General features: G+C 43.8%; 1 protein-coding gene across 3 annotated transcripts in view; it reads right to left on the reverse strand.

The window, feature by feature from the left end:
- Nucleotides 1-1,054: 1,054 nt before the first annotated feature.
- Nucleotides 1,055-20,586, reverse strand: part of XYLT1 (xylosyltransferase 1) — a 202,517-nt gene continuing 182,985 nt past the window's right edge. For all 3 annotated transcript variants that reach the window (XM_055708619.1, XM_055708618.1, XM_055708620.1), the window contains 2 exons: nucleotides 17,357-17,690; nucleotides 1,055-9,011 (listed from right to left, as the gene is read on the reverse strand). In XM_055708619.1, coding sequence (XP_055564594.1) covers nucleotides 8,689-9,011; nucleotides 17,357-17,690 — 657 coding nt within the window. In that variant the 3' untranslated portion in view covers nucleotides 1,055-8,688. The remainder of the gene's footprint in view (nucleotides 9,012-17,356; nucleotides 17,691-20,586) is intronic.

Consider the following 20,586-nt stretch of genomic DNA (forward strand, 5'->3'; position numbering starts at 1 on the left):
AAAGCAGTTCTGGCTGCCAAGAGAACCTGCAGCAGTTCTTGGGGGTGCATGAAAAAGTCACGCAGGCTCCTGGTGGTGTCAAAGACTTCTGGAAGGTCGTCAAGGAGGTTTTTTCAAGCATCCTACATCAAAAAGCAGCACTAGGAGACAAACGTGCAATACATCATGAGGATGATGCTAAAGATGCCAATCATCCACTTGAAGGAGAATTTAACAATTTTTCTCCATTGCATCTCTGGAAGCAGCTCTAAGAAATCAGTGCTCAGAGTGGAGCCTGTGGGTAAGAAAATAAAGTGCTCATGCTGGGTGAACATTAGGCAATGCTGGTTTGGGCCATAACCCACTAGGGGACCTATGGAAGGAATGTGTCTTTCTGAGCTCATCTTTTCAGTAAAGGCAAAGGATGCATATTTTGCTGTCCTTGTAACCAGCCAGCCCTATCATTACTTCCCATTTCTGCACTCAGCTGCTTATTCCTACCCCCATGACTAAGTCTTTTCTCTTTGGGATGATGAACACTTTGGAGATGCATTGCATCCCACAGTTGATGGCCTTCAGCAATGAGACCTAATCAAGCTTCTTGTTAACATCATCTGTTTACCACTCATTGATATCTTTGGAAAAGGCAGGGAGAATCTGGCACAAAAGCCGCCACCTGAGTTTGAAAACTAGGAGAACTTGGCCCAAAAAGCTTGGATGTGTCTCCAGATCCCACAGTGCAGGCAGTGCTGGGAGCCCTGCGGGGTCCAACCTACCTCCCAACACTGCTGCTGGTGGCAGCACCCTTCACCAGGCTGCAGGTGAAGCAGCACCGTGTGCCTGCAAGCCATTGTCTGGGCCAACAAAAACTGATTTCTGCAAAGTGTCCATGAACATTTCCCTCATAATTGCTATGGCTGGGAAATAAAGCCTGAGAAATGACCGACCGGGCAGCATATTGGCATCAGCACTGTGATCACCGATCGGTAGTGCTTGGTCCCATTTTTCCTCCTAAATATCACCAAGCAGCAAAGTGCTTCAGTGGGTTTGAAAATAACACAAGGTGCACATCTACTCCTAAAGACAGCCTTTTTTTTATTTTAAAATTCTGCATCTGAAAACACAGTATGACAGAAAGCATTTATATACAACTGCAGTGTTTTTGGTATAATACAGTATTTAATACATCCATTTCTTTTTCTGCAAAAAAATTTGCTTTGTTGGACAATAAAACCAAACTCCCATTGACAAAGAATATAGCTAAGGCACATTGTTTTCTGCTAAATGAAAGACAAAAGGGTGCAAAAATGGGTAGTGCAATAATTGCTGAAAATCACATTCTACTACAAGAAAAGCATTCTGACTTTGAACTTTGATTACCGGTCAATTTAAGACATTTCAATATCTCATAAAATACTCCTTTAAATAAATAGCAAAATATCTACAACTTTCAGTGTGTTCCATTTGAATTCCCAGTATTTTTTTTAAACTTTGCTGTATATACATGGTTTTCTTTTTTCTTATTCAATAGCTTACAAAATATTTCTGTACAATTTTATGCATATTATGATCTATAACAAAATAGTTATTTCTTAAAACTATATTACCACCAGTCTTTGAAAATGACAGAATAGGAATAACTTATTATGGACTATGTTAGGCAATACAAAAATCCAATCAACCCAAAACAAAACCAAAATGACAAAGTCAGAAAAATCATTTCATTAACTCAAATTAATTCTTTTTGTTTCGCAAATCTGGTTTTCTACGTAACCCTTTTCAGTAGCCTTTAGGGTTGTATCCGCATCTGAATACCTAAACAGGATAGGATTTGGGATTCCTCAAAGCACTGCAGCCTGCCGGGAATATTGGTGCTACTGCAACATGACAGTTCTCATGGAGAAAACTAGTAAAGAAACCCAACATATACGGGCCTTGGCAGAAGTCCTTGGTTTCTGCTGATTTTGACAACCTTTGGATGAAGCTCCAACAGCCAAATTTTTGGAAATGCATTTACGACTTAGATGATACAACCAGACTCCCCTGTCTTCTAAATGTACTGTTAGATTCCCAACCATCACTCAAAATCTGGCCCCACATGGTGACATTCTTCAGATTTTAAGACCATACCATGAAGAGGATACATCTACTCCCAGCTATCAGCTATCGAATCTGAAAGGAATGCTACTACATCATGTCAGAATGAGAAATTACTCCAGAATTTGTCTTGTGCCTCTGAGAGCAGTCTGTCCTGTTACAGTCTGAAGATAAATTAAAAGTTATTAAGTTTGTACTTTGTAGGTAATTAAATCAACCTTCCTTATCTACAGTGAGTTGCAAAAGACAGAGCTCATAATTTCCTAAGGTTTATATGAACATATGAGCCATCCTTTTGCCCAAAGGGAAGGTCATTTTCTTCCCTTAAAGACTGCATTTGTAAGCAATTTCTATTGTATTTGTGAAGTGTAAGCTGACAGCAACACAACTGTGCTGTAATAGAAACCTCAAGGTGCCTTTTATTTATTCCACAACAAACAGAAAAAGTGAGCAAGACACAGACAACATCAAACTTTCTAACACAGTTTAAGGCCACATTTAGAAAGGATGAAAGTAAGGCTTTCTTTAAGGGGCAACACACTGGATGCTGCAATGGGGACAGACACCAAGCAATCCAGAGCTGATCGGATTCACCCAAGGAAAATCTGAAACACCACCCTAATTTTGGCCAGCAGGTCTGTGCCTTCTTTTGGATGTAAGCAGGAAAATAAAACGAAATGCCACAGACATCCTCCTCCAGAATATTCCCAGCAAACTGAAGGTGCTCCCCTAGCGAGAGGTTGCTATCTTCTCAGTTGAGGGTGTTAATTACAACAGAACCAAAGACAAGTCAAGTCATTACAATATACAAATGCAGCGCAATGAACTGCGCCTAGAATTGTCACTCTGTCATCAGAGGCACCTGTACAGTATCTTGCTGTTTATTTGGCAAGGTTACAAGTAATACTTCTAGGTTTTAACAAAGTAGAAAGAGAATTTGCATAGATTGTACATTCAGTTCAAGGAGATTTCTGGTACCTTTTTTTGTTGTTATCAGGTAAACGTGTTTGCAGACACAGTGAGGTAGCAGCTGTGATAGCACCCATGAGCAAAAGAAGGTAACCAAGGCAGAAGCAAAGAGCAGAGAGTGATCTACACACTACTGTTAGTCTACAGGAACAAAATCAACATGGTACCTGCAGTATCACACCGTGAAGGTTAATCGCTGCCAACACCAAACGTAACTGGAGACAGACTAGCGCTACTGTGGCCGTGGGGCTGTAAGGTTTGTTGCCTCAATTTTAAATGCTCTCAGCCCGATTCTTTTCTCCCTTACTGCGATGGTGGCTGTAAAGGTTTTCAAAGGCCAATCCCTTCTACTCTACCCCTCCAAAAGGAGTTACAAATCAGAGCATTTACTCATCCTTGAAGAGTCTACAGGAAAAAAGGTATTTCTCTACAGAGTCTTGCTCGCTGCCCTTAACCCTAATTTGTTTGGCTCCTCTGTGCCTGGCTGCAGCAGCAGCTGCCCTCAGCCGCCATTCCCGCTCTCCAGCTCCTGCTGGGCCCCTAGGAGGGCAGCGGCCCATCCCTCCAACTCCACACTGCTCCCACCCTCTCTGGGGGCTCCAGTCCTGGAGCTGTCTTGGCAGAAGCCTGAGGGTTTGGTCTAGAAAGACCTTTTTACATGATGTTTTCAATTGCCATTTAGCATGTGTTTAATTCATGTCCTATGAATGCTTCAGACTATCCTGGAGGTCTTGAATAGCTGAAATAAAAGCACGTACGGACCATTATCTTTGCATAACCAGGCTGAAACAAAGGCCAGTGCGAAACGCTGCCAGCTACTTGCTACCAGGTCTGATGCTGGAATAACTAAACCTACTATTACATGTATTAAATGCCCCTGCGTGAAAATTGGGAAAAGATAATTGCAATCACTTTTACCAACTCCTTCACGTGTGTTAGTACTGAGCTGACTGAAGGCTGCTCTGAAAAGCAAACTTTTCTGATTTGCAGCTAGGGTTTTTGAAGAAGCCTAAGGGATTTGGCTCACACAAGTACAAAACTTCCTGCTCAATGGAAAGTGGTGGAGCTCGCCAAGGTTTCATGTGGCCAACTCCTGAAGCTTTGTGATCTGGGAAGACAACGAGGGTGTGACAGCCGGCGGGAAGCTGGCAGTTCTCTGACAGCTGTGATGAAAGAGAACCAGAGAAATCAACAGAAAGTTGGTCCTCATTGCCTGGACACGATAAAAATCTGGATCTTGTTTTCTTTTTATCTGGGAAGTCAAAGCTGAGATCTCACGGTATCAGCATTTCCCAGCCTTGCTGTGCAGAAGGTGCCCAGATTGTTCAAAGGTTTGTTGGAGCACAACTGTGTCAAACTTTTGTGAAGTTTCAGCAGCTTCTTTACCCTTCATCTCTCCCTTTGGCCAGGCTCAGAATATCCCAGTTCTGATTCACTGACTTCACTACTCTGTCCACCATAATCGTGGCTAAGAGTGATGGAGATTTCATTAGTATTGCAATTAGTGCTGTAGGAGATGGACAGAAGGTGAATACACATTAGCTGGTCCTTTTGAAGGTGCTGCAGGATCATTGATAATGTGCCGTTAAACAACTGTACATGCATTGTGCACTGAAGCCAATACTTAGGAAAGTCAATTTGTAACAGATGAATGCACATTCCTGTATCTCTAGGCTCAGCAATAACGAAGGCTTAACAACAGAGATACAGAGGGACTTTCTTGTATAACACTTGCTATCATGAAGGAATTGTTAAAATTCTCTGCTTGCCGAGAGCACAAAAAATGAAGACATAATTCAACTCTAAAAAACCCTTTCAATATCAGAAAATGAAAATACAAATACTACAACTCAATGTCCCAATGACATCAAAGAAAGAATTGGACAAATCTGAAAATAAACTGTCATTTGAGCTATTTCTATTAGCCTCAAGGCTTAACATTACCATATAAACAGGTTTGCATAATGCTGAGACTGACTTTGGATGTAATTCATTAAATCATGTATGTAGATGTTCTGCATTGTGCCACATTCTTTTTCTGCGTAATACTGATTGATCACAGAAGTGTTACATGGCTGTCGTGCAGAATGGGCAGGGAATTTGAACGAGCAAAGCATTATGCACAGAAGACAAATGTGTGCCCATGGAAGTACAGCCCCCTCCCACAGGAAGGGATGTTCACCAAAACTGGCCTTCAGGTGGAGTCCTCTTCAGCCAGGACTAGCCAGCGTGGCTGGAAAACAACACTCGCACATTCAAATGAAGATGCGTAACTCGCTTGTTTCGCATGAACTGTGGGCCCCTGCTCTGAATTCTCCTTTTCACCAAATGTAAGATCTGTGAAGTTATTCTCTTCTCACACTACATAATACTCAACACAGGCTCCAGGTGCCTGCCGTTTCAGAACCAGAAAAGCCACCAAGCAGGATGTCGCTCTTAGCAGCGCTACCACAGCATCGACTTGGAGCAAGCTCTGATCCCTGATGCAAAGTCTTGCTTTCCATGGTTTTTCTTCACAACTACAGAACTTTGTAACTCAGACACAGTGTCCCATCTATAACTCATGTATCCGTGTCTGCATACTAATAGCTATAGTGGAGGTTGTCATTTAGGTCCAAAACTTGACACTGCCCCCAGAAGACATTCCAAACTCAGCAGCTCATCCTTTCATGACTTCAAACACAGACAGTATATACTCAGATCATACTGCCACACCCTTTATTTATGCTGGACTTGACCCTGAAGTCCTTACTCAGCGTTGGCACTCCATGGAAGTTTTGCCTGAGAAAGGACTGCAGGATCAGCCTCTTCAGTTTTATATCATATATTTCAACAGCAGCACTGGGATTGCCAGCTTGCTACAAAACTTCTTTGTGTAGATGCTTTTTGTCTTTCAGAAAATAAACTAATATAAATTTTGTTTTATTTTAAACCTAGCATATAATGTAAATAGATATATCAGCAACCATTTGTTTTTCTTTCCCTTTTTTGTACTAAAAGAAAATAATTTGCACCTTCCATTTTAAATGATAAAAGTGGCAGATTTTCTTCTAACCACAAAAGATGGGATTGTTGCCACCATCTGCTTGGTCTAGTTAATAATGAAAACTTACCAACAAAGCACTTAAAAACATTCCTGCTTAAGAATAAAAAAAGTATCAAATTTAAAAACCAAGTTATCTGCATGCATGTGTGTGGGCGCACCCTTATACATATGCTTATGTGCAAGACAGACTGAAGATTTTGCCGCCACCCCAGTAGTCTTATTGAGAACAATCACTGGCTGGGATTGTTAACGAATTTTATTGTGTGCCCAAATACGATGTTCTTAATTTAACCTGCAGGGCTTGGCTTGAACCATAGACTTGCCATTGCATCAGTGTGACTAAAGCCCTGGACTTCACAGTGAGGATTGGAGATCCCCAGAAAATTTGAACTTCAAGAAGGAATGTCAGATTAAAAACAAGTGCTGTTAAAAAACCTCCACTGAATAAGTAATAACACTGTGTTTCTATTATATAAACCTGTTGGCAGCCCTGGTTTTAAACACGCTTGCTACTAGAGCTGGTTGTGAAGCTGGAACATTACCTTGACCGAAATATTTCAACCAGCTCTCACTGCTACAAGCTTTCCTAAAACTACTGCTCTAGTGACTGTCAAAATCAAGACAAAAAAAGAAAAGGAGGTGTGAGGGGAGGAAGGCCTTTTCTTAATAAAGGCAGCTTCAGTTAGTAAGATAACGTAATCTTCAAGCTGCAAAAGCAGCACCTACTAATTAGTCATTGACTAAAACATAAATAATAAATACCTAAATTGTTCCTTCTATGCATCCGTTTTTGTGCCAGATAAACATTTCAATGCTTTGCCTTAATGCCAGCACAGCTGACACTGCAATTTCAAGTCCAAAGCAAAATGCAAGTAGCTTTAAACCAATACGTCGGAGAGAGATACTAGAAGCCACTGGGATCTGCGTGTTACGGTCATCTTGCAACTGTTGTTTAAAAGGGAATTCAACCTTTCTGTGAGACGCGATTACAGCATGATTTAAGGGTCTGTTTCCCTCCTGCTGTGGATGCATAACTCTCATCAGCAGAAAGTTAGCCATAGACACAGAAGGGTAAACAGATACCTCACTTCATTACATCAACAGGATTTTTCTCCTAATTAACCCAATAGCTTTTAATAGCCTTTTTGGGTTACGTTGTTAACAAGAGATTACCACAGCAACAACAAACTGCATGTTTTATGTTAATGTAAAATGCATTAGTTGGAGATTAATTTGCATACCCCCCCTATATTTTAAAAGTTCTTGGAATGTAAATAAATCTTTTTCCTACTGTAGAAAATGCAGCTTAAAACGATGCAAAACATGCCATTTAAAACAGGATGCAGCCTGCTAGAAATTCTGAAGACACGCAAGGGTAGGTTGTTGACAGAATAAAGTCAGAGCACTGAGAACTACAGCATTGCTCTCCTTCGCTGTCAGCTCGTGGCTTCGGCCAGGAACCCATGCCCTGCACAAGCCTAGAAGGACCCTTCATGAACACGAAGAGCTGGCAGATCTGAGATCAAGGGAGGGAATTAGTGTTAAGACGTACTAGCCACTATTCGCATTAGGGAAGAAACATGTTGTTACAGATTTAGGTCCCAATTCTACCATTCTACTGGCTCCACACAACTCCACTGCCTGAGAAAAAACTCAAGCTCAGCTCACAAGCAGAATCGGCAAAGGCTGTGAGCAGGCACATTGCAGCCCACCCCCAGCCTACAGACACACCTGCTGCACTGCAAGTCTGTAAAAGTGCTTAGGTACTGGTGAGCTTAGAAAAAAACCCGCAGATTCCAAAGGGCTGAAATCCAAAATACTTCTTTGTTCTTCAATTTAATACTCTTCCTACCCAGACCCTGAACCTGACTGCATGAGACACAGAAATCTAATATAGCAAACTGGTTCCGTTTAGAGTTTATCATGGAATTAAGTTTTAAAAAATCTCTGAAAATAATCTGGAAGTTTCTGCTTTTGCTTGTTTTTTCCTAAGCAGGATAACAGACATTAACTAAGTTTAGAATTACTTTGTGTAATTAAAAAAAAAATAAAAAAAAATAGAGTGAGGCTGTACCATAATTATTTCAGGTCCTGTGAGGTAATGCAGCCATACAGGCTCTAGCCTGCAGTAACCGACCTCCCCAGGATGCATAACTAAAAGGGAATTTTGCTGTGATTTATTCAGGGTAGCAAAATAAAGAAAGCCTATGAAACAGCGGAGGTACAGACAGATTTATTTTTAAGAAACACTTTTAGCAGCTGCTCCTTTGCTGCCCTCTCCATGGCTTGCTGCTGCCGTTCTGGAGCCGTTCTGGAGCCTGCAGAGGCGGCGGGTGCAGTGGCACATGTGGCCGGGGCACCTTGGGGAGGCAGGGGCTGCGGGGTGGCCGAAGCTGCCCCTGACAGCAGGATGGAGAGGGCAGTGCCAAAGGCCTTGTCAATCTTTTTTTTTTTTTTTTTTTTAATGAATTATATTGCAATAAGTAACAAAAAATTATAATGTTCCCTTAGGTTTCTGAAATGCGGTGTGGGATTCACATACGAACAAGGTTAAATTCCCTTTTAAAAACCTGTGCTGGAGGAGAGCGTACCAGATGCTACCTCAAGCGACCGTCGGGTTTGATGGGGCCCAGCTCAGATTTAGGGTCCGGGCTCAGGGAACTCCAGGCTGTCTGAGCACAGCTCTGCATGACTGGGCAGGCGGTGGGGCCGGTGCTGCAGATGTCCACGGCCGACCAGACGCTGCTGACCAGAGAGTCCACCCAGGCTTCTAGCCGGGCACCCACGAGCTCTGCGTTCCTCTTGGCCTGGTCCACACGGGCAGCGCTGATGGGGATATTCAGGACAGGGTTCAAGCCCTGAAAGCTCTGCTCCATGTATGCGTTCTTCGGAGGCCCGCTGTGATACTTCATGGCTTCCTCTGGAAATGCAGAAATAAAGCCAGACGTTAGTGCATTAAAAAAAATCCCTCGAACCTTCAGGGTCTAAAAGTACAGCAAACAAAAAGGCGAGAGTTAGTGGTGTGCTACAGTCTGTTTCCCCAGCGTTGAGGACATGCTGCAAGCTGAGAACGACTGGCTGCGTGCAGCAGTTCAGCTCCTGCTCACCACCAGCAGCTCTGCTCACCACGACGCTCGCGCTGCAGGTGCTGCGTGAGCAGGGCACAGCGCTGAGGCTGGAAGCCGCGTCCGCCTTACTAGCATCATGTACAGCCGGCGTCCCCAGAGCTGCCGGCCAGCCAGGCACCACACAGGGCTGTTCTGCACAGCACAACGAGGCAGGCCCAGCCTCAAGAGCATCTCAGCTGCAAGCTCCTATCTGTCCCTGGAGCCTGATCGACGTGCAGCTCCTCCTCAGAAGCCCATTCTGCGTTCATGAGAAGCTGATTTTGCCTCTTTCACCAGAGGAGCAGCCCGGGAGATAAGCCCCGCACAGCTGACATTGCCGCTGCAGACACCCGCGGAAGGCTGTGCTTTGAAATCAGCAAATAGTTCAAGGACACTTGGTGTGAGAAGGCTGCCGACTGTCGTCAGACCTTCAGGTGCTATCATTAATTTGTCTCAGATTGGTTTTTTTCCCCCTAAACTGATGAACCATGCCCTGCTGTGGAAAAGTCACAAAATTTGTTAGCTCAGCCTGCCTCCAAAGACTGGGTGGTGCCCCCCTGGCACTGGAAGGACACCACCACGGCCTCGGGCAGACCAGAGCCATAATGAAATACCTGCAGCCCCAGCATCATCCCTGGAAGTGCTCCAGTCTCGCTGAGAGAGTCTTCTCTCATGAAAATTACATTTTGAGCTCTTGTACCAAGTAACGGATCACAACCATTTCCTAATGACGCTTCTGTCTGCGCTGTGGTTGCTCCCCTTACAGCAGCTCTTCTGCCTCAGCAGAACGCAGTAGCTGCCCCGAGTCCGTGATGTTGCAGCTAAGGTGGTGTCAGGCTGTGACACCTTCAAAGACCACGAAGTGGCCACTGCTGGTCAGCCCGCCCTTGCCCTGGCTGGCTGACTGCTCCAGGCCTGCGAGCGCACCAGGGTGCTGCTCATAGAGGCAGTGCGGAACCTCCCAGAAATGTTCACCCAGTGCCTCCGGGGACTAAATTTTCAACCATTTCTTTCTGTTCTCAGCTGGCTTCCCTCGCATCCTCACTCCGGCAGCACAGAGGATACGTTCAGCTCTGCCAACATACACACTGTTGCACACAGAATGGGCCCATTCAGGGCGCTCCGGGCTAGGAAAGCCACCGTGCTCGGATAGCGTTAGGGGGCCAGGAATTACATATTCATGGCTACAATTCCTTCCACATGTCCTTGCTGCTTCCACCGCAGCCTGACACTGAGTCCTTTCTTCCATGCAGAGGACAGTGTCTCAGGCGCTGGCAGTAAATCAGGACATTTATTTAGAGGGAAAAGGGACGTTTAATTGGAGCTTTGCTGTTACATTTGCAAAGTCTTTAATGTCAAATACTGTGCAAGTCCATTACTTCAAATACCCAATTAGATTAGTTTGGCACATCCCCATCACCATTATACATCATTTAACTGCTCCTGCATTCATCTAAACTCCTCTCTCTATTTTTAATGGTAGATATCCACAATAACCTCTAGCCAAAATGAGTTTATTCCATGCACATGGGTCAGAAGTACGCTCTGCTAGAGCACTGCAGTTTAAGAAACAGAACAAGTACACATGATTAAATTTCCTCCTTTGGAAGCAATTAAATATGGAAGACTGTTTGTCAACATATTAATTAAATAGGAACTTTCTAACTAAAAATCCCCAAACAAATAAGAGTTGGCATTACTAGCAGGATCATCTGATTGAAACAGGCAATTCAGAGAGCTTGCTAAATTAAAGCCCGTTGTGCATGTGTTTAGCACACGGAACAAGAGAGATCTTTTTCAGACAAATAACAGGATAGAATGGAATTTGCTTTTCTCTCTGGTTCAGCCCTGCACTCACCCCAGGCTTCAGGACCTGGTGGATCACCGGGACTGGAAGGAGCGAAACCTTCAGGAACTGTAGGACCCAGTGCCTGGCAGTGCAGCAGGTCACCTCTCCCTGAACCTGTGACCCTCGCTGCTTAAGATCAGCGGGCTGCTTTTGCTACAATACAGGTGACAGCCCCAGCAACTTCAACACTTCTAAAGGTCTCCAGTCTGCTGCAGTTGTGTTGGACACGCCGTGCTACTCACACCAACACGCTGCTGTTTCATTCTGCCCCGGAACGGGCTGAGCTGCAAGGGCGTGTGCCGGCAGGTACGGCAGCAGCACTGCTTAACAGGGCTGAAGGTAAACTTTCTGGAAAAGCCACCCACAAGAATCAGCAGATATGAAAAGACTGCTGAGGACGGTACTAAAGGGAACAAGACACTGTGTTTGTCAGCATGTTGGGGGCTACTGCTCCCACAGCGACAGTGTGCTTCTCTGATGTGAGACACGGTGAAACCCTGACCTGGTACTGACAGGGGACTGCAGCAGAACAAACACCCCGAGTTAGGTGTCTGCATACCCTATAAAGAAAAAGCTGGGAAACAGCAATCTGAGAGCAGAGCCATGTATATAATCAATAGGAAATGCTGAGGATTCAACCCAGAACCCTCTCCTGGAGCCTCCAAGTCTTTGCTAAAAAGCTCACAGGAGAGCAAGGAGGATGCTGCTCATGCAAGCTACGGCACACGTGGGCTATTCTTCTTCGCATTAAAGGAAAGATGACAGAGATAATCCCGACTCTGTAACTCACTGGGCTGGGACAGGAGAAGGACAGTGTGGAACCCAGGCCCTGAAATACTGCATGAAAGGAGGCTGGAGCTATTGGGCATGCTTTTAAAGCACTGACACTTCAGTCCATGCTCATGAAAAAATAACAAAGAATGTAAGGCTTGCCCCATGGGATGTGTGTTTAGACATTTAAATCTGTACAGTTAGAGCAACCAATTAAAAATTAGCTAAATTACAGACACTAAGCCAGACTTTTTGGCCAGTAAACGCATCCAAATAGCCTGTTGACTGCAGGAGGACACATATCAATGCAAAATATATTCCACTGACTCTAAATTATATCTTTAAAAAATTAGTTATTTTTGTCCCCCATTTTGGTTTGCTCTTCATTTTGGGAGGGCACTTCATTTCTCAGCTGACTTTTCTTGGTATCACTTCTTTGCACTAAATACACAGTCTATAGTGGGCCGCAAAGGCTGGGTTTTCAGCATCTTTGTGTGGGTTTGTGCTTCTTTTTGCAGAAAAAGCAAATGAGTTTAGACAGAGAGTAGTGGGCTAAGGAATGAAAAATGTGGTTACCTTGATACACATTAAGGTGCCCGACCTGTGGGTTTTTTTTTTTAAAGCAACAGAGAATGTACAGCTTTATTTCTTCACTTGAATGGTGTTGAAACCCTCTGGCAAAGAGGTAATTTTTTATTGACATTTTGTTTGTTTTCTCTTGCAGCAAACAAGACAGTGCTGCATTTGCTCATTGTGAAGCTAATCGACTCCTTGTCAACTGGATCTGAGCTAAATGATTCCAAATTTCAAAGTAAATCCCTGTCTTCAGAGTTTTTCTCAGAATGACAATTCCGGGGCATGTCTACTTTTCTGCACTTAACGCGCTTGCCTGCTGCTATTACTGCCTTTATCAAGAACATGTCATGGGACCTCTGGTTAATTTAAAGAAATCACAGCAGTTCTGACACAAGTTGCCACCCACTTTATAATCCGTATAGATGCAGTTAGAATTGATTGACCCACTGCAAACAACCAATGGCAAAAACAAAGGTTTCCCCAGTATATACTTAATTAAGATGATCTATAAATATGGATTAGGTTAAAAGGCCTTTGAGACGCACGTGTGCATCGCAGTATGTCTGCTAATGCTGTCAAGCCTTTGAAAGAAGTGGCTGCAGTCTGAGGGCACAGGGAGCAGGAGATGGTGTTCAAGGCCCCCTGTCCTGTCGCAGAGCAGCAGGGATCAGAAGCCCCGTGTCTGGGGAACGTGATCGAGCCAGGAACCAAACATGAAAGGTCTCTCTTTAGGCAAAGAAGGAGGATGCTCTTCTTCACTGCCCTCCTTGTCTGAAGGAAGCAGGGGTTTATTTATTCACTTATTTATTTATTCGCAATCCAGCGTTTAGTATCAGCTTGAGGTTTGGGACTTTTTCTGCCCCAGAAGTGAATCTGCCCCTGGCTCACAGTAACCTGTTGAGCTTTAATCAAACAGGTATCCTGCATTAAATGCATGACAGGTCATTATCATCACTCCTGCTAGGAGACTGCTGTGGAAACTTTGCCATGAATATGAACTCAAATTTTAAAATGAAATTGCTTTGGCTTTTTCTCTGCCCCCTCTCACTGCCCCTGGGAGATGTGTGATCACACCTGGCACGACTGCTTCACATGGACTTTGGAGAGCACAGAAGGGTGGGAACGTGGGATGACGGGGATGCAGTGCCAACCTCTATTGATTATGCTGTTTTCTTAGGAATTGAAATCGACTTGGTATCTTGGATTATAGTCAGCGAACTGCTGGCTAAATGCTACAAATTATACCTGTTGTTTGGCTCTGCCTCTCCAGTCCCTACACAGGGGACCCGGACATCTGGCCCCAGGTCTCCAAACTGCGCTTAAATTCAGGCTGCTTAAAGCAGACAGCAAGAAACCCCCATTCCTGTCTATTATCCCTGCTGGCGATCTACCGATCTCCCCGTTTTGTCTCCTCCGTGTTAGATTCCCTCTCTGTCTTGGCACAAGTTAATCCTCGGGCATCCTGCTGGTGCTTGGCAGCCCTCCTGTGTCCTTACAATAAGCAGAGTACTTAGCTTTAACACACTCAGCCATATGGTGTGAAACTAAAAATCACCATTTAGAAGAGGAATCAAACAGAATCTGGCTGTGCAGGACATAGAGGGAAGGAGACAGTGGTGGAGCAAGTGAACCTGATTTCTCCCACAGATTAATTTAATTTTCCCTTTTTTTTTTTTTTTTCTTTCTCCAACCAGGCAAACATTTGAAGGCACTCTTGAGCCAGAGGATCTGCTGAAGGCAGAGTTGCTCAGTGACACAACTCAGAAGAGAAAATAAGACACAGATTTGGATGACTGCAGGGGGAAGAGGAGCAAGAAAGAATAAGTAACATTAGATTCTAGACTTTGCACCGAAAAAGTTTTGGGAGCCTTGTTTACAGTGGAAATACCCCAAACCTCCCAGCATACTCAGTAATTCCATGTAAGATCTGATCTCTTATAGATACAGCTTTTGAAAAGGTCAATTAATCTCCGTTTTTAAAACAATTTACATTGTCAGTTATGCACATCTGGACACAGTATCAAAGAAAATACCTGCTCTTGATTTCCCTTTATGGTTTTACTTGCATGCACAGACTTCAGGCCAAAATTAATAAAGAAATGGGAATAGAAAAATCAATAAACTAGCTGCATATACTGTTTTCATAAACTGCTAAACAAAATGTCTTTGCTGGTTGCTGTCTTTTTTCTTTTTTAATTGTAATCATGAATTTTGAGAGTCATGATACAAGAACAAACGTGTTTCCCTCTGATTATTCAAAGGAGGAGCAAGTAGCTCCCTTCATGATGCTGGGAAAACCAAAGCAACTTTTCCTTGTAGTGCTCTGTGCTGAACTGATGTGTAGGTGAGTAATGATTTAGGAGAGGCAGTGATGGTTGTCACGTCCATACTCTCAAGATACAAGACCATAGTGGCTGTTGTGCTGCTGCCCGATGTGCAAACACTTTTTAGAACAACGTGCACAAATTACACACAAGGCCATGGACATTTTTATGCGCGTAACTACGTCGACTCCAGTTTCTACATCTGGAGTATATAAGACAGAGAGGATGAAGCAAATGACATGCAAAGTGGTATGAAATGTATCAGTCATTCAAAAAGCTTCTGGAGTAGCAAATTACTTTCCAGGGTAATTTTTCCAACCCTAAAGCTTTTTTCTTCCTCTTTTTTTGGGGGGTGTGTGGAATAGGTGGGGTGGGGTGAGGAAGGATGGTTGAAAGAACAAAATTTTAAAGAAATACCTAATGAAACATATTCCCTTCCGCTGCTGACAACTCCTGGCTAAATCTGACGTATGTTTTATTTTCAGTGTTAAAACAAGACAATAATACTGTTCCTTCAGTTAAGAAGATTTTTGGCAGCTTTTGCGTTGTTTACAACAGAAACAGAAATTGCTCTTTTAGAAGTTCTAATTCTTTTGTCATACTCTGACAATGCCTTTATTTGGCAGAGAAAAATATATTTAAATAATAAAGTGGTGACAAACTGACAAAAGCTAGAAATCAAAGCTAAATGACAAGTGCCTACACAGAGCACAATAGTGTCACTGAAACAGAAAGCCTTAAAAAACCCAAACAACGGGAATTTGCATTGTAAATACAATTCTAACTACAGTGGAGTGTCACTATTTGCCCCTGTAATTAATTTTCTTCTTTACCTTCATGCCTCAGACATCTGGAGATTATACATCACATCATCAGTAGCAAATCACTCCTGAGGCTTTTCTCCTAGATAACATTGTTCCCAAGCTTTGTACTTCATCCCTGTAGTAGATTCTAGTTACCATACAAATGTGCAGGGCACTTCAACAAACAATAGGAGCCAGGTCGTCTCCCAGTGTACCAATGGGCAATACGGAGTAACTCCATAATTTCAGTGGAATTATTCCAGATTCAGAGTTTGGGCCAAAGGGAGTTCTGCCTTTACACCATCAGGTGTGGGCTCATGAAGTCTGAGACATGCTTAACTGTGTGCCAGGCCCTCATGTTATGGGGAAAAGCAGGAAGGTTGCTCGCTACACACCACGTTTTCCATCCAAATTATGCCTTAACTGTTAAATTACCAAAGAACATGGAATCCATTAATTTCCAGGAGACAAGTCAGTAACAGCTGCATTTAGAAGTAGGCTGCCTCAAACTTTAAAAACTTACTCCTTCTACACACAGTGTTTCTTTACAGTTTATCATTGCCTATTAGCTAAAAACAGCAGCAGGTTGTTGGTGGTTTACTTTCTGCTTAAGAAATGATGCCACCAAATGTCAGAAGAAGAAATCAGTAAGTTAGCTCTTCTGCTGAGAAATGTGTAGACTCAAGCTCCCGTTGAGCAAGAAAAGGGCTGCATGAGCTCTCAGCAGTTGTCTGGTGGTGTTTGCATTACAGAAGCAGCACGCTATCCTGTAGGTAAATGCCTGACTCAGTTTATTTGCTGCCTTGTCAGAAAGAAGAACTTCTGAAAACTTAATAGGATCATTCATGTATCTGGCAAATTTAAGATGTCTAAAGTTATGAATATTAATACAGGGCAGATGGAAGCACTTGAGCACGTTAAGAAGAAGAATGGTAAAGATATTCATAACAACAAACTTGTTTTGATCTTACTGAGAGAACAGGTGTGGCTACACAATGGTGGCTCTCCTCCCAGCCCAGTGTCCTCGGCGTTGGCTGAGGACCTGAGCGCTCGAGCAGTGCCTGTCCCAGTGCAACCTGCTGCTGGGAGCCCACAGACACCAGCAGCCCGGGAACGGCCTCTCCATTTGGATGGCTCGGGGCTGCTGTGGCAGAGAAGAACATAGCTTCTTTCTAAAAAATCAGCTTGGGTCTGATAGTAGGATCGCCATATCCATAAATATTTCTGTAACACAGCTCAGCCCCCTCCCCAGCTTCACCTTCGGGCTTTGTGCACACACGATGGGTGCAGCAGCCTCCTGGTGGCACGTACCGGGCACGTTTTGGCACCTGTTAGGCACAAGTGAATGCCTGGACCTGACAATATGCCAGGTGAGCTCTGGCCTGGGGTAATTTTTGTCTAATTCAGCATTTTGGGTAGTCATGCTTTTATCATTGAACACACAGACCTTGTCGAGGTAACAGTTTAAACCTCTGTAACTCTTTAGGAGCAAACGTGAATGAAAAGCAGCAGAAAAGGGTCCATTTTTCTTTCTATTTATAGATGACGGCTTTTACAATAGCTGTTAGATCACTGAGAGTCTGAAGTCCTCTGGATTCTGAACTGTGCATATTTTAAAGATATAAATAGCCTTTTGTTCAAAGTGGCTATGTTTTACGGACTGGATACAGGCACTTTCGCTTGTCTTAGTGCAACTATTTCTTCTGATTTAGTATCTGTAAAATTCCTTTCTTTTCTCCTTTTCCTATATAGCAATCCTTCATTTTTAACAGCACCATTTACAGTGAATACAGACACAATAACTGTATTATTCCTGTAGCAAACATTACACTTACCTTGTTTGATAGGCTGCCGATTAGAGAAGGTGAGAGGGGTAACAAGGAATTTGGTTTCAGCTACCTGTACCCAGTGATGCAGAATTTTTATCGTCCAGACACCGGGTCGCAGGGGCAAATTCAAAGGTGGTTTGTAATGAGTAAATTCGGCACTGGATTCAATAAGAATATCATATGTTGCTGCAATTACATTAACAGGATCCACCCAAATGACAGTAACGGTGACGTTGGGGCCTTTTCCCCATTTCTGCATGCCAACTGGCTCATCTGTCGGCCCAAGGAGTCCTCCGAAATTCCGGAAAAGCCTTTCCTTGGCGTCCCATTCGGTGCCAATCTGAAATTGAAGACCACATTGTTGCTAACGTCATCTCTGTAAGCACCTAAGACCCTTACGTCAAATAAGGGCTCTCAAGACACATCACGTTTCTCTAACGACATGAATTATGCATATATATGAAGGGTGATGGCAACACGACCTGAGATCATAATGTGTACACAAATTGTGAGACAACCTTGAATGCAAGGCTTAGGTTTTTTGGTCCAATTGTTCACTTTTGATTGATATAAAAGTTTTCTTTATCTTAAGAGTGACATAACAGGCTGTAATAGCTCTGCTTTTCCTCCACATGGAAGCAGTCAACAAAGGACCAAGCCTAGTGACTGAACACAGGCTATGCATAGAAAAAACAATATGATCCATCATCTCCTGGGTCATGAAAATGTATTATACATTTGAGAGATGGTCCCTGCAGTAGAGACCTACCCAGTTACTGCTCAGACCAAGGAAGAGGCTTTTGCTGTCTCCAGGACAAGTCGCATCAGATCCTCTACTACATCCTCATGAGATGCTGTCTCCTTCACTCCCTGCCTCTTCTGTGGGAAGTTATTTCTGGTAAACTCTTTTCTTAATGTCATAATAGTGACATTGTTTTTTATTTATTCACTAACCAACAGTAAAGCAGCTGATTCACAATATAGTGTAAATATTTAATGGACCCTTCTTTTTCCTAGCAGCTTTCATATTTCAGTGCTCTTTATATGAATTTTAATGGTTCACCCATAACCCATGGGATGATACAAACTTACAAGCTGTTGCCATTTATATTTGTACACGACTGAAAATAAGCATCTCTGAACAGATAGCATGGAAATGTAGAAACTGGCCTTCTTAGGCCAACTGAAAGACTTTTTACTGTCCCAGTACTAAATTAACCACATGCTTATGAGGGTGATGGTTAACAAACCACTTCCATCAATTCTCAACAAGGCAACCTAGCGGATGCAGTACTGAGGGCTGCAGGTTTGCTTTTAGAGGAAGTGTCCACCTCACTTGTCCCATGAGGTCCTGTTCCCATGATCTCAAATCAAAAGTGATCAATATTAAACACAAAAAGATTTGAGGGACCCCAGCTGAAGTGAAGAACAGGAGAACCCCTTGGCTCCTTTTGGCAAGCAGACATTTGATGTCATTCCTTGGAGAGACATAGAGATGTTTTGGCCAGCATGGTACTGAAACCCCTCACAGTCCATCAGGTCTTCTTTGGCCTGAATCTCCAAACAAACAGTGTAATGACCTAAGAGTTGATTTGTTCCCCACACAGAAATGATGGGATTCTCTCAAGCGGTCTCCAGAGGCCTGTGCACACCCAGGCAGGATCCCCTCTTTCAGCATATGTGGATATTGAAGACTCCCCCAACACAGAGCTGTCCTTGTCCCCAATCTTCACCTCACACAGGCACGGTCAGAACATGCTTTCCTGAAAGCATGACAAATAATTGTAGCTCATTTGCTTCAGAGATTTTTCTTCCGAATTTTATCTCATGTCATGAGAATATGTGGTTCCAATATAATGCCAAAATCCCCCCAAATCCATAAAATGTAACAATTACCTGATGTCTACTACCACTGATACCTGTGCTGGAAACCGTCCAGTCCTCAATTCTTTCTAAATAAATCACTGTGGTTGGCAGACAAATTACAGGAGGACTGCAAACAAACGACGACAAGGCCAGCAGAATAAAACCCTACCATCCTAAATCCATCTGTCATCATACGGATTCCTCCTGCCGGACTATGACACTGCAGAATATGAGACAAAATGAGCCTTCCACTACTCTGCAATCAACACAGCAGAATCGCTGGTATTTCAGAGGTATTTCACCTAGCACACCGGCTAATCAAACCAGACAGCGTAGCCCAGATATCAGACCCAAGCATCGACTGCCTCGAGGAGCTGTCAGTGCATACCCTCCTGACAAGACTGACTGACTATGTATGGAAATAAGCCGAGAAGAGAAAATTTCCTGACCAGATCTTATTATCTACTCCACCAACCATCACTGAGTGCAGCCACATGAGTCACGCCTACTGGAGCTCAAGGGATCTGGAAATAATAAAGCCACAATATGTGAAACAAATCTACACCCTCCTGGGCGAAGAAAAGCCCGTAAGGAAGCTCTTTCCACCACATTCAATATTTCTTATTGATGAACTCCTTGAAGAAAGCTTACTTCATTCTCAAAAATCAAACGTTCAACCTCAACATCCAAGAATTTCCCTCTCTTTAGTCTCTCGTCCCTGGGAAAAGAAATCAGAAAGGTCCAATCCCCATGCTCTGACCTCCAGGTGACACTGCACAACACCAGGGTGCACAAAGGATGCTGAGGCACGTTCACATGCGTTTATTAGAGTGGTCTGTGGAAGGGTGAAGCTTGATTTTGGGGAAAAATTCTAACAAATTTGTTGACTGGTTTTGCTTTGCGCAGGCACGTCACTGCGTTCCCTAACATTAAAGCAAAATTCAGAGCCAAAGGGCAGGAGAAGAGGGGGAGGAAGGGACAACTCTCACGCTGGTAGCCATCGCCTCCCACGAGCACCTGTCCCACCACCCCTCTCGGGGTGTGCAGGTCCCCACAGACAGCAGCACAACCCCCCAAGGAGCAAACACTGCTGCAGAGCAGGTCCTCAGCAGCCAGGGCAAGGCACCCAGGCGCCCGCCAGCGCCCAGCCGGTGCTCGAGCAAGGCAAGGAGCTGGTGCTGCCTGGGGCTGTGCACCACCGGCACCCGAGGGGAGGGAACAGCCGGGAGCTGCCCACCACTGACATCTGTTTACAAGATCTGCCCTTTATGTCCAGTATCCAGCTGGGGACACACCTTCCCAGGCTGCACGGCTTGTAGTACAAGCTGGGTTTGGAAGAACAGTATTTTAAAGGGAATTTTACTCAAAGC

This window comes from Falco cherrug, chromosome 4 (genome assembly GCF_023634085.1).
Source record: "Falco cherrug isolate bFalChe1 chromosome 4, bFalChe1.pri, whole genome shotgun sequence".
NCBI classification, from domain to species: Eukaryota; Metazoa; Chordata; class Aves; order Falconiformes; family Falconidae; genus Falco; species Falco cherrug.